The sequence below is a fragment of the Microchirus variegatus genome (assembly GCF_963457635.1).
Source record: "Microchirus variegatus genome assembly, chromosome: 20".
Lineage (NCBI taxonomy): Eukaryota > Metazoa > Chordata > Actinopteri > Pleuronectiformes > Soleidae > Microchirus > Microchirus variegatus.
In genome coordinates, this window is record NC_139821.1 from 15,448,430 (window position 1) to 15,463,730 (window position 15,301).

The 15,301-nt window shown below is 39.2% G+C and overlaps 1 protein-coding gene across 3 annotated transcripts in view; it reads right to left on the bottom strand.

Moving 5' to 3' along the window:
• Positions 1–15,301, bottom strand: part of nav3 (neuron navigator 3) — a 99,556-nt gene that overhangs the window by 47,008 nt on the left and 37,247 nt on the right. For all 3 annotated transcript variants that reach the window (XM_083906657.1, XM_083906658.1, XM_083906656.1), the window contains exons 7-8: positions 6,360–6,779; positions 4,337–4,456 (exon numbers count right to left, since the gene is read on the bottom strand). In XM_083906657.1, coding sequence (XP_083762783.1) covers positions 4,337–4,456; positions 6,360–6,779 — 540 coding nt within the window. The remainder of the gene's footprint in view (positions 1–4,336; positions 4,457–6,359; positions 6,780–15,301) is intronic.

Consider the following 15,301-nt stretch of genomic DNA (forward strand, 5'->3'; position numbering starts at 1 on the left):
AGAAATAAATGCATCTGCTGTCCAAAGGCCATGTTGGTCTGAAGTCTGACTTCTCAACTTCTAGCTTTGAAGACAACCACCTTCAGTAAATGACGCATGACTTCTTGAATATTTTACCAAGCATATAAGGGAGACCCACAAAACTTGATCTGAGCAAGAAGATGAGATGAGCAATATCTTACAGCAGTCATAATGACATCGAGAACGCATGACATGTAAGGGTTTGCCACAACAAACCGCAACGAATCTCACACTGTTCCAGCCTCGTATTGTTTGTGTCACCTATGAGTCTTGACCCGGTGAGTCACTTAGATGCACTTCCTCAGGGGCTCTGTTGGGTGGGTGGGTGAAGGTGAAGCTGCAAGTGAGTGGCAGCCAGGGGAGTTGTTATGGAACGGGAAAAGCATGAGGGGAATAATGAGCCCCATGGGAGCTGGGTTTGTGTGCGCAGACCAACTCATACTTTCTGCATCGCTCTCTCCCAGAACTGGGAGTGAGGGATGTTTGGTGTGTTCTCGTGGAAGGGTGAGTTTATATTTGGTTGAGGTTTTGTGTGGCTTTGAATGTGTGTGTTACTTTCACAGTTAAAATAAGATGAGGCAACACACAAATAAGAGGAGGGAGGGGGAAGCGACATGTTATCGCTCAGTATTTATTTTCAAATGTTTTGCACTTCAAGGTTTAACAATCGACCAAAGCACAAACATATGTCAAGAGTTACATGAACATAAACTACACTAGTCCACAATGTGAGGCAAGTCTTCACTTTGCTTTTAGATGAGCAGAGCCGCTATCGGCTCCTGTGGAATTCTTATACACACAGAGTTGTGCAACTGTTCTATTGTACTATTGTAAATGTCCAGGTATAGTTTAAGCAGTAGAGTTCCCTTCTGAGATTTGCCATGGGTACTTCTTGGTGTTTTCATCTATAGTAAGGTGACTGCATGAAGAGCTGTGTGGAGCTGAAAGGCTTACGTATTTATTACGCTTTAATACAACTTAGTAGGGATAGTAGGGAATCGGCACATATCGGCATCTGCCTTTTTTGATCTCTTATAAGAATAACAGATCAATTTATATTTATTTAATTAAAATTAATTAAAATTAATTAATTAATTAATTAATTAATTAATTAATTAATAAATAAATAAATCAATCAATAAATCAATAAATCAATAAATCAATAAATCAATAAATAAATAAATAAATAAATAAATAAATAAATAAATAAATAAATAAATAAATAAATAAATAAATTAATTAATTAATTAATTAGTTAATTTCATAAGAGATACTGCTGACCCTGGGAACTCGGTGCATTTTTTTTTTTTTAAACTTAAAACAAAGATTAGTGAAAGATAAAATAACATTTCAGTTATATTGACATTTTTGAAAACTTTATTGACTGTAGAAAACTTTAGGGAGCTATTTATTTGTTTAAGTTTTCATTTAAAGGTGCCATGTGTAAGAATGTGGCCAAAAACGGTTACTACATTCAAATCAAAATACCGAGGTCTTTTAAGTTTTGTTTTCTGACGTAACTGGCAACCCGTGGTTGCTCGGCAGCTGAGACTCTACTGACTGCAATGATTGGTATACGGCATTAGGTGGCGCCACATGCCAAAACATGATTTCAAAACATAAACATGATTTGCAGTCTGCAAAATAATTTTTTTAATGCAAATATTTTGGCTGTACTATATGAATATTATTCCTGAGTCTCTGTGACATATTAGGAGGATTTTATGGCCAGTTGCTTTAGATTTATTACATAATGCACCTTTAACTTTATAAGACATGCTACTGAGCCTGGGAGCTTCCTGCACTTTTTGACTTTTTTGTCTGAAAAGCCGCTTAATAAACATATGTTTAAAGACATTCAAACAAAGTTAAGTGTTGCTGTTTGTAATAATTCAAATTTTGACGCCAATATTTTCACTTTTACTGCAAATGAATATTGGCTCCAAATATCCGTTATCGGCCTCCTTGACTACTAACAAAAAAAACACATATCAGTCTATCTCTACAACTTAGGACACCAAAATTAAGACAAACATATTTCTAGCCTTCGAGGAATCTTGGGGGCCTGTACTCAGACAAGACCGATGATGATCAGCCGAATTACATAAATCTTGGCTGTTTGAATATGGGCCTTATCTTCAGGGGGGTTATGTTAAAAAAAGAAGCTCTGGGATAAAGAGGGAGAGGATCCTCTCTCATAGAAGAAGCTATAAGCCGGGCTGAGGTGTGGAGCACAGTGTGGAAATCGCTTTGCAAATGAGTTTTTCCCGGCGAGAGTTGACGTATGTCAGTGGGAAACGACAGCTCAGCTTCTGACAATCACAAGTCAGAGGGAGACAGGGGTAAGCAATGTGTGTACGTGTGTGTGTCCATGTGTGTTTATATGTGCATAGTTTTGTAATGGAATAGAGATGAAGGAAAACGGGGAGGAAAACATGGTACCACAGCTCAGATTCTGATCCTATCTGGAGTCTGTTGCCTGCAGGCATCTTAAGGGGAAGCAAGCATCAATATTTTCTCATTTCCCCTGGGGCCCTGAGCGCTAACAACAACTTTACCCGGAAAAAACCTGCAATTTTTTGCAACAAAGCTAGGTGAAAGATACTTAAAGAAAAACATTAGATAGAACACAAGCTGGGTGAAGCTGAGACCTGGCAAATAGAGGAGGAGGTTCACTGGGTTCATGTTAATTCTAATCCAATCTGAGTGTCAGAGTCTGACAGGCAGAGGAGTTTAAAACCGACAGGAGCAGGTCAATCGCATACTCTGAACCTCTGGTCAGGTCTAGCATGTTTTGATACTTGACAAAACACAAATATGATTGGACTCTGGCCTCTGGCTGACCGAGCTTGACAGACTGTTGTGACACAAGCGCGTAACGGAGAAGCAGCGGGGTCGTCTGGGCTGTGAAACAAGTGTGGATGGGTGCAGGGAACCAGGGACACAGACACAGCAGGAAGCGTTCACATCTTCAGATCATTTCCTACTGTCTCCATTTTCCTGATGTAACCACATTCAACCAAACTCAATACAATCGCAAATAAACACCTAACAATCTGAAAATTGAATTTCCAACCTATGATATTTATAGTCACAAAAAGTTTGATGCCTTATCTTTTAGCAGCACTTCATTTTAAAGCAACACGTCTGAACGCTTCTCAGGCCTCCCACTCCTCTCAAAACTGCCACTCATTAAAATCTTGACAGAAGTTGAAGCTGCGACTCCGGGAAATGTCACTGCATTAGTCGATTCCCAGCAGCCTCTCTGAAGGCTTGCCATCACAATCTTGGCTTGACAGCTTCAAATCGATACCACGTCTTGGATGTCCCTGCAGTAAGACGGTGACCTAACAATCACCTCAGAAGGACTTTAACTTCTTTACAACTCTCTGCTTGAGGCTTACTTTTAGTCTTGGTATTAATTATACTTATACTGGATAAAGTTTCATCTGTGATGAGCAAATGAGGCATAAAATATGTGCACACGTCTTCCATGTCAAGTTTTTACCCTTTTAGGCATATTGTCCCACATCTTATCTAACTTAAACCTGCATATCATTACAAAACCAGACATTGTCTATATATCTTCGTTACCGAATACACTTTCCTAATGGTTGATATGATATTTTTTCTGTGCCATTATAATGTTAGTATAATTTTGATAGTCATACAATTCTCTATACGTACAGTGGAAATAAAGTTGTAGTATAAACTAAACCATAAAGCATTCAAGAGCTGGATAACACCAGCGTTCTAGTGCTATAAAGATCCCATTCCCTCTGATTGCTTGCGCTTGTTTCCTGGCTCGGGAAGCTGTCACTGTGGTGAATGCTTCACCTGCCATTACATCAGTCCCATTCAATTGGCTGGAAGACGACGTGCCTCCAGTTTCTGCTGGGACAAGCTGAAACATCCTCAACCTTCCTTTCAAACCTTAGCACCGGGCATCACTTTCCTCACTCACATGCACCACTGGCTGCAAAGCCCAGTCTGGTGGCTTTGCCCATGCAAACGCCCACCAAGCTGCAGGTGACAGTGAATTTCAAGTCACTGAGGCTTGTATTATTGAACCCACTTTAAGGTGCTCTGGAAAGGAACAAATGCCTAAAGTGAAAATCAAATTGTGCAATGTAAACATAGGCAAATTTGGGATATTTAACGATGTGCTTTCCTCCATTACACATGTCCTTGGATGAAAGTCTGAAATGAGCCACAACTACATGTGGGTGCCATCCATACACACACACATTCGTGTGTGTATGGAAAAGAAATGGGAAAGAAGCAGAACCGCGTGATTGACAGACTCCAGCTTTACCTGTCGACGTCGCCCTGCATCTCTTTGCTTCCTCTCTGGGAGATGTCTCGTGAAGACGTCACATCTGACGGTCGGCCCGTGTTCCTTGCATACATGTGGAGGCCACCGTCTGTAATGTATCTGTGAGAGGAAAATTAATTAGAGGAAGTACATGCCCAACCTTACACAAGCTACGTAGTATTTTCAAAAAAAAAAATATGTGACTGAAAAAAGGCTGAAATTATTAGAATTTTTGAACAAACAACAGAGGTGCAGTGACTTTGGATATCTGTTGATGTATATGGCTGTGAGTAAGTGGGAGCATTAAAAGCTACCAGCAGATAGCTATCAGACATGGTTGATAGAACATGGGGACCATTAGTGTTCAGCTAATTAAGCTTATAATTCAGCTAATCACCTTTCCCTCCTGATCTGTTGCTGCATTTTTTTGTCTGACATGTCTTTAACGCGATGCTACGCCATCGTTCTTTAATTATCTCCCCCTCAAAGACAACACCACCCCAACAGAAAAAAAAAACCTTCTTCTTCTTCATCTGAGTCTTTATTTGTGTGTAGGCTGAACTGCGTTTCCAGCACACATACCACTTGCGCAAGCATTTCTTGCAATTAAATGACTGAAGGTCAGAAGCCCACACATTTGTCGTCATAATGTTTTGTGCAGAGACACTGACTTATCTGTCTTCAATAGATCTTTCATGTGATTTCAAAGCATAACCATATTGTAACCTTGGTGGATGCTGGCAGGTGATTTGTAAGGATGCGCAAAGAAGAAGAAAAAATTGTGGCCTTGACAACATATGAATACACAGCTAACTGTGAACAGAAATGTGTCACTTGTATTAATTATGCTTCAAACGACATATGTTCTGATAAGTGGTATTTTAGCTAATATAAATTATGTAGAAAATGCAGTCTGTACTATATTATAGTCACATAATGTCATAAATAGGTAGTAACTGTTACTGTACAAAAAATAAATAGCTGAATGTATAAGGCTGTGCATGCAAAGAGCACAGAGAATGCTGTTTCACACCACACCCCACCATGCAGTGAAAAGAACAAGTAAGGTGATCGATGCAATTATGAACAAATACCAAAACATTGAATCAAATCTGTTGAGGCCAAATCTTATCAGGGATGCTTTGATACCACTTATGTCCCATAATTAAAAATACGATACTACAAACTTGAGTACCCACCTATAAAAAAATAAGTCACGACAGCTCACATGATCACTGCAGCCCTCCTGGGTGACATTGGTGGCACACATCTCTCTTAATGAACTATATTCATGACATTTTACTTTTACCGATAAACAATCCAATGATTTTGACCAGTATTGGACTGATACTGACTCCCTCTCTTTTTCTTATTTGATCAATCTGAGTTCACAAAAAGTTAAATGTTATTTGATGGGATTAGATATAAATAATCTCATGGCTACAAGCAGTGACATCCTTAAAGGAAGTAAAACGAAACTTAAGCGACAGGAAATGACATCAGCCACAGAGGCTACTGGGAGCTAACAGAAGTTAGCATTTGGAAAAGTGATCATTTGCAGGTTCTAGCAGGCACATTGCCATCATAAATAACATGTATCCACTGGACAGATAAATCCTCTGAGGCTGGAAGTTTGTGTAGAACTCTGTGCTGCACTTTTGGAGCCAAGAATAGAACTTTTCGCAGACTTTGCAGACTTCTGGTTTCCGGATACCGTTGCCGTCGGCAGCACTCTCGCGTGTTTTACTTAAACTTTACTTAATTTTGTAAGTAAATTTCATATTTAGAGGACATTAGATTAGAAGATGAAAGACCATATTCAACATACACTGCTAAAATGTAACTGTAATGTTGAAAGTTGCTTGAAATAGTATATAGGAAACGTGGTCATGCTGTTAAAAGTTTGTCAGTTAACACCGGGTAAGCTGTCTCATGCCTCATTATCAGCATTGTTGTTCATGCCATTAAAACAGCCACCTGGAATTAGTCAGTGAGTGGAAGCTAATTCAGCTGTTCATCCTACCCGTTGGTGATCTCATCCATCCGGTTGCTCTTCCCCAGGACGTCCCCATCACTCATGTACCCTGCCACCTCCATCTGCTTCCCTCCTTCCAGCCCTCCTCCTCCTCCTCCTCCTCCCTTCTCTCCCTGCTCCGCCCCCCTCGCCCCTGTCACTGCGGCTCGTCTCAGGGGGGCGCTGAACACAAACCTTGTGGAGTCCGAGTGGCCACTGTAGCGCCCTGTGGTGGTGCCAGCGCCCGTCGTGTTGGTCCTGGGTGCAGCATAGCTGCTGGGCATTGAGGGGGCATCGCCTGCCTGGAGACGTGGGGTTTGTGTTTGGCCCAGTCGCCAAGCCATGGGGGAGGAGCGTGCAGTGAGGGCTGGGAGACTCCGTCCATTCACCTCAGTGGTTACCGTGGTGTCGAAGGTTGTTTCTAGTGTACTGTGGAGAAAAAGAATAAGGGGCTTTTTGAAGGGAACTTTGTTGTTCTAGAAGATCTTTGATAAAGTGCCTCACGTAGACCGTAAGCCTTCAATGAACCCATCATATCAAGGGCATTACTGTGTGAAGGGCAAACCATTCAAGTGAAAAGATCAGCAATAATTTCAGAAGAGAGCTGTCAAAATAAGTTGAGTGTTGCTCCCACCAGATCACATGCTTGTTCTTCTCACATGACTGATTCCAAAAAACACTTCTGTTTCTGTGAAAGTGAAAACTCCAGTGAGATCGTACTGTATGTCAGTCCTTCTTGGTACATCACACTGAGACAGCTGTTGGCAATATCATTCATGATGTAATGGTATAATAGAGAAATTGTAATATATAATATAATAATTGTCACACAATGATAATTATTACATAATAATATATTTTCAAAAATAATTACAAATGGTCAAATATGGGCCAAATATTAAGAAGAAAAAAGACAACTACGGGCTTGGTGGAGGGATGTAATAGTTAGAGAAAAAGTTGCAGATTTACGAGGTAAAAAGTGGCAAATCTATGAGAAAAAAGTTGCAGATTTATGAGATTAAAAGTAGCAAATCTATGAGAAAAAAGTAGCAGATTTATGAGATATAGAGTTGCAAATCTACGAGAAAAAAGTCGCAGATTTATGAGATTTAAAGTAGGAAAAATAGTGATTTGTTTTTGTCAAGCAACCTCAACACACCACAGACGCCGCCCAGTAAGCAGGGAACGCCACACGGACACTAGATAACGTTACCTTTGTCTGGTTGCACTTTTTAAATCTCACAAATCTGCAAAGTTTTTCTTTACTTGGCCCTAATACGCTGCTGTACACACGTCTATGAACTTTGTAAAAAATTACATTTAAGATCTGATAGAATTGTCTCAAATGACAGATATCAATGCGTCTGAAAGACGACGAGTGTTAGAGAGTTAGAGAGAAAAGATGTATTCTAAGAATTAGTTACATTTTTGGCAAAGAAAGGAGCCAAGACAACGAATTAATGAGGGCAAACAAAGGCCAGTGACTCACTGTACTTGATCTACCTATCAAATACTTGGTCCTCTAAAGCTGGAGAAGAATCCAAAAATGTCACCTGCAACATACAGCTTTTCATCACGTGCCAAAAAGCCTTGCCAGTTCTTTTCTCCCCTTTTCTTTTCTTTTTTGAAATGAACAGAAGGCAACATCAGAATGGTGGGATCAATTCCTATAAGTGCTGCAGACCACACAAACACACAAACACACACACTGAGCTGTGCAACTTGATACATCATTGCAGCAGCAGTACCTCGCGGGAGCTCTCTCTGCTGGGAAAAACAGTGCACTGCATTCATATGATGAAAGATATCAGAGCTGATACTAAACCAGAAAGAGGGTTCTGGCATTTGCCCGAAGCATGAGCTTCAAATGTGCATTCTACTCACAAATAACCCACTGTACACAGAATAATGGGAGTGTTGCATGGCATATAATAATACATTACCCAGTCAAAAAGCTTTGTTGCCCACTGTACAAGCCTGTGAGCTCAGAGCTACGATCTCGGGTCGCTTCAGTGGGTCAGGTCTAGATTCAGGGTAAGCCAAAAATGATATCAGCTGATTACCTAAAATTACTGAATCAGTATATTCTATGATAGTCGGATTAATTGGGCTCAAATTGTGAGAGCACAGTCCAGACTTTAACCCCATTAATAATTTTTGAGAGAGGCTAGACACGACTTCACACAAGACTTCACTCCTGCGTTAACCACGTGCTTACTAACATATATAAGTAACATATGAGCCTTTTATTAGTAATTGTTAATCACGTATTAACACCTTATTCAACATAACCTTATTCTACATCTATTACGACATGAATTAAGAGTTTTCCTAAATAAGGTGTTAAAACGTGCTTAATATTTACTAATAAAGGGCTAGTATGCTACTTATATGCATGTTAGTAAGCACCTAGTTATTGTTGAATATGTGTTCATTAATATAAAGTGTTACCAAAACAAGTTGCAACCTTAACTTGAAACAAATAACGGGACACTGTATAAGCCTATATGCATGTTCTAATCAGAAGCAAAAGGAGGCGTAAACACTGCCATGGAAACAGGACTAACACAAAGCAGAAGTGTAAATAAAGCTTCAGGTGTGCCTGTTGGTGCCAACACACTATTTTCACAATACCAGGGTATGATGGGGGTGTAGCAGCAGCACTGTCGTGATAAACCATGGAAAACACATTTGTTGGTGTACAACTGCCTGTGCTTTGCAGATGATGCCGGGGAAATAAACCCAACTGCGGGATGAGACACATGGCATGGGCGTTGGCCTCTGTGTGCTTCTGTCCTCTATTATGTTCATCAGAAGCAGTGACGTCTTAAGGCAGCGTCTCACGCAGAGAGAGAGGCCAGTGGACTGTACCACCGTGATGCCAAGCAACAAGATTAGAGAGTCAGGGATGCTGACCAGATTCACACCACATCTCTATCAACACCTAAACATGCACACACACACATACACGCTTACAGAGAAATATGGAAATGCAGAAAACAATTTGCTACAGCACAACTATCGCTAACCATTTGGACACAATGTGTTGGGCTATAACAGCTTATCTTTACCTTCAGTTACCTTCAGGCAACAGAGAGATAGAAAACAGATGTGTTTGTGTGTTTGTGTGTGGATTTATGTACGGCAGCGTATTAGGGCCAAGTATGGAAAAAAATTATAAAAAAATACAGACAGAAAAAAAATCACAGATTTATGAGATTAAAAGAAGCAAATCAACGAGAATTTGTAGATTTTTTTCCTCATAAATCTGCTACATTTCTTCTGATATATTTGCCACTTATAATCTCATAAAACTGCAACTTTATTTCCTCATAGATTTGCTATTTTTAATCTCATAATCTGCTAACCTTTTTCTGGTATATTTGCCACATTTAATCCCATGAATCTGCGACTTTATTTTCCAGCTAGATTTGCCACTTTTAATCTCATAAATCTGCGACTTTATTTTCTCGTAGATTTTCCACATTTAATCCCATGAATCTGAGACTTTATTTTCTCGTAAATTTGCCACTTTTAATCTCATAAATCTGCAACTTTATTTCCTCATAGATTTGCTATTTTTAATCTCATAATCTGCAACTTTTTTCTGGTATATTTGCCACATTTAATCCCATGAATCTGCGACTTTATTTTCTTGTAGATTTGCCACTTTTAATCTCATAAATCTGCGACTTTATTTTCTCGTAGATTTTCCACATTTAATCTCATAAATCTGCAATTTTTTTCTCGAAATATTACCCCCTCTCCCAGGTCCATATATATTTTTATTCATACTTACCTAATACACACATGTAGTTCATATGTGTGTTCATGTCAGTATAAGTGAGTGTAGAAAGCAGCATGAGAAGAAACGTACTGTGAAAAGGGAAATACCTTACACATAATGAACAGATAACCAATAGTCACTGGTATAGCCTCTAACTCACATGTAGAAATATTACACCGTACTGAACTGTCTCTGAAACTTTTGACCACATAGCCCAAAAAGCCCTGCTGTGTTTTGAGGAGCTTTACTTCTCTGGTCTATCTGCTATGAAGCAGAACTGAAACCAAAATAAATCCGAACAGAGGGAGACGACTTTGTGTTTAGCCAAGAGCTCGGCAGGAGAAGAATCCATGTTCACAGCAGGGAGTTACTTATTGCTGAACATTGCTCGATATAAATACACTGGAACTTTCTCTTGTCGCTGCTAATGAGGCCTGAGAGTTTAAAGTGTGTTTCTTATGGAGGTCGGATCAATGATTTTTTCAAAATGCAACTCTGCAGCGTGGCTGAAGCAGAAGCTTCACTGCAAATGCCATGTGCTGATCTGGTCTCAATGTTCACAAAAGCAGTTTCCTTTTTTATAAGAGTTTTGATATTGGTTGTATAAGTGATCATAAAAGATAGGAGCATGTCATTAATCAGCAGTAACAGGAGCACTGTAACGCTGTAAACCTGCAGTTCACCTCTAAAGTCATAATTATCTACTGCAGTTTCACTGTTGGTTATTTTAAAATATACTCTTCTTCAGACTGAAGTGGTCTGGAGGTTTATGAAGACCATAAGCTTTGTCCAAAATCACTCATGGGACAATATTGTCTGGCAAAAGGCAGATCAGGTACGTGCTGATGTTTGACGAAGAAGCCAAGTCACTCCTTCATCATCATCGGATTTGTAAAAATCATTATGTCAAGAAGTTTTTCTCATATGAACTGTTTTTGACCAATGATTTCGAATAAGAACAACCATTTTGGTACAGTGCTTTCACTGTGCTGCTGCAATCATCACACATCATGAGCACATAAGTAAATATATGAGAGGAAAACATCTCCTACATTCCGATGAAATTAATAATTGAAATAACCATGTAGAGTAGACTAATCTAAATATAAACACACAATAAACAAGTCCACGGGGTGAAGCAATTGTCTTCATAATGTCATTCAGCAGTAGCTGAATCTCCATGGGAATAGTTTGGGATTCCTCACAATTGAGCAGACGAGAGCAAACAAGAGAAGCAGATTCCCCTGCTGCTCTATGTTTGTCCTTGAACGTTTCCGTACTGTTCCAGTCAATCAAAACAATGTTCATAGTTGGAACTGGAAAGAAAAGGTCATTTTTGTTGCTGCTTTTCTGAAGAATATAGTGGATGTGACTGAGGCTGATGTGATTGCTGCAGCCCTTTAGTACACTCTTAGAAATAAAGAAATAAAAGTGCTAAGTAGAACCATATAAGGTTCTTCGGCTTGTCCTCATAGGAGAACCCTTTTTGGTAACCCTTTCCTGAGTGTTACCAAGAACACTTTAAAAACCCTTTATTCGGGAAAGGGGTTTTAAAGGGTTCTCTGGATCAAAATGGTTCTTACTGGAATCATTAGTGTTACCAAGAACCCTTGAAAACAAATGGTTCCAGTCAAACCACAGCCCTTGTAGAAGTACACTTTTGGAACCCTTATTTCTAAGAGTGTAAAGTCAGCGCAACGTGAAAGGGAAATAATAGCAGTGCCTCTGAAATGAGACCTTAATTGCACACATTCTCTCTTTTTTTTTTTACTTGGTCATGGTACCGGAACATTGGAGGCACACTTGGGGAGCTATAAGCAATAAATTAAAACTGTAATTGTTTGAATTAGCGTTTAAAACGGTGCATCTAAGGTTGCCATAAAAAGCCAAAGACACACTATTGTTAAAACTACATGTGTAGTTACATTTAATCATGATATTTATGATTGAATATATTTGATGTTTTATGTTTAGGAATGTACAGTATGTGATGAAAGAACAGATGGAGGGTTCTTTTGTGCTGCAGCACAGTTATGAAGCAGATGGGCAAAACATCTGTCTCCCTTTGTCAGATTAATGCTATCCATGAATTCCAACATCCCAGCTTCATACTACACATCATTTGTCAACTATAATTTACAATTATAACACATCATCATCGTGCCAACAATAAAATACATTAAAATAGTGAAATACACAATGACAATTAATGATGGAATGCATCATTTGTGCTGAATTCTGAAATCGTCAGCCTCGCCATGTGCCAGCAGGATTACTCAAAACCGACTCAACTGACCCAAGGAATTGACAAAATAGCATTAACCCTTACTTCATACCTAAGCCTCAAAATGTCCATGTGGACTTTTTTTGTTGTTGCTTATTTTAACTATAAAAGAACCAGAAAATGCCCTGTGACTAAGTGCTTTTGCCCATTTTCCCAGAATAACTTTCAATATCTGACAATATTTACAATTTACTCCATGTTAAATTTGAGATTTGAACAGTATAAAACATATTTAAAGTAATGTTTGAATTTTTGTCTCAATGTCATAAAACAGGCCAATTTTTTTTTTAAACTTATGCACAGCCGTTTCTCCAGCTCTCTCCTCTCTGGTGACAAGACGCTGATTCGTCTGCTTTCCGCAACGGCGCGAGTAAAGTTACCGTGACGACCACATGTTGACTTTGACGTGCAAATCCTCCGCTTTAAGAAAACTGTTGGAATTATAATAAACTGTCGCATATTTACGGTCATGCAAACCTGTCATCTGCAATACGTTCGGTGTTAAAGGCTGTGCACGTTCTCCAAACCTCCATCTATTTTGGCTGTGCCTTCAAAAAACGTGCTAAGAGCATTTAGGGTTCAGGTTATTTATCCCCTCACAGCATACAACTACAATTAGTCACACGTTTCTCACAATTCTGCTCATTTCATGGCCAATATATGACCTCTACCACTGATACAATGACAAAATCTAATGCTGAAGCTAAAAAAATAATAATAATAATGAATATGTTTCAATTTCTGAAGATACAATTTTCAGGGTACGAACATTCGTCGGTAGAATTTATAGAAAGAGCAGGGACAGAAACGGTGCAGAATGATCAACATGACAGTCATGTCTGCACGAGCGTAGCAGTGATTAATTACTTACGGAGCGTCACGGCGTCACAGCGATTACAGCCATTTCTTATTCGGGGGGTAGAGATTAGGACGAACTGGCCCCAGGAATTTGTCACTGCAGTCACGCACTTAATCTTCAATTTTTTTTACCCCCACATTGCAAAATAAACTGTAGTGTGTGATTCTAGACGGTTTGATGTGCTTTTGTCTGATTGCATGCGAAATTGTGAGACTTGTGTCCTAAGACCAATCGAACCACATACACATCAGCCCTGTGAGACAATAGAGCTGCACTGATTGTGCTTTGGCTAACATTCCTTTGACATAGAAAAAGATGGAGAAAACAAACACACACACACACACACACACACACACACACACACACACACACACACACACACACAGACAGACAGCCATCTGTCATGGCTGTCGGCAGCCTGGCCATCTTCCATTTTCCACATAGGGCAAAACACACAACAACAATAATTGACTGGAGGAGAAGGAGAGTGATGAGCAGGGAAGCACTGCCTGGGGAGCTCACGAAAAGACAATGGTTACCAGTTCTCATCTTAAACTGCAGTCACTACACTGTTTGTTGTTATTTTGTCGCCCATTTCACAAAAAAAAAGGTGCTGTGAAGAACAGCACCTTTTTTTTTTCAATCTCTAATCTCATCAGCTACTGAATGTACATAGGTTCCAGCTGGTGATGACGGTGACGCCTGTGTTTAATTAAATCCAGAAAATGTAGGGGAGAAGACGACATGTTGATGGAGGGGAAATCATTAATACTTGGAGATATACTGTATTTCCCTGATGAATCTGTGTGATCTGAGGTGAGTCAGAGATATCAACATCAGAGATGCATTTATTTGAAAAGGGCAACGGGTGCACGCAAAAACACTGGAATAATTTGAGCTGACACAAAACTCAGATTACAGAGGAAGCTTGTAATTTTTTGTTTCAACGACATCCCCGTTTATTTCTTGATATTTTAAGTGACTCAGTCATGACATAATAACGTATCTCTTTTCTGATGTGTGTCTTTTGATGTAGCAGTGTTTCTGAAGTTGTCTCCCTCTTACACTAATGTAAAAAACCAAAAAACAGACGCACATAAAACCACCAGTCTGCTGCAATGTCTTAAGTTGTGAGTATTTCACTGTTGTGTTTGATTTATTTATGAAACAGTTTCTGACTGACAGTGAATTGTGCCTGCAGAGAGAACAGGTGGGTATGGAATCTCTGACGCTGGCCACTATAAACACATTTTCAATGAATATTTAAGTCATGCCAGTATGAATAATTAAGACAAAGCACAACAGGGGTTAGATGGAATGCAATATTCTCTAGTGTGATTCTATTTGACCGTTATCTCAGTTAAAATGCAATAGCGTAAAATCTTATTGTGCAGAACAATCTGCTTAAATTTACAAATTGATTTTATTTTACTGTATTTTTTGAGTGGAGCCTGTATCCTGTCTCCATGCATTATGTACTGATGTGGAAGCAGATTACAACAGACTCAGGCTACATCTCACTAATTCATCTTAGTTTTATCATCATCTTTTTTCATCTGGCATCAATGCCTATTCTGGGGTTTGGACACATTTATTTTTCATTTGACAACTCTGGTATTCATTTTGTAACCTTTAGCAGAAGAAAACAAATACAATCTAATACTGTGAATGCAAAATACAATGCATGATATATTATACTGTATTAATAAATGTTGCTGACATTGTTTTTTTTAAAGGAGTCATATTATACCCTATTTCTCCAAGTTAAGCTAGTTCCCTGGTGTCCTAATGAACATGTCTGTGACATGCTTTGGTCAAAATACCATAAGGATGAAGCCCCACAGCAGTTCAATCACCCTGCCAAAACAGCCCTGTTCAGAACGCTCAGTTTAGTAGTATCTCTAACAGCAGTTAGCATTTGGAAAAGTGATAATTTGCGGGCTCTAGCATACCCCGTCATATATAACATGTATCCACTGGACAGATAAATCCTCTGAGGCTGGAAGTTTGTGTAGAACTCT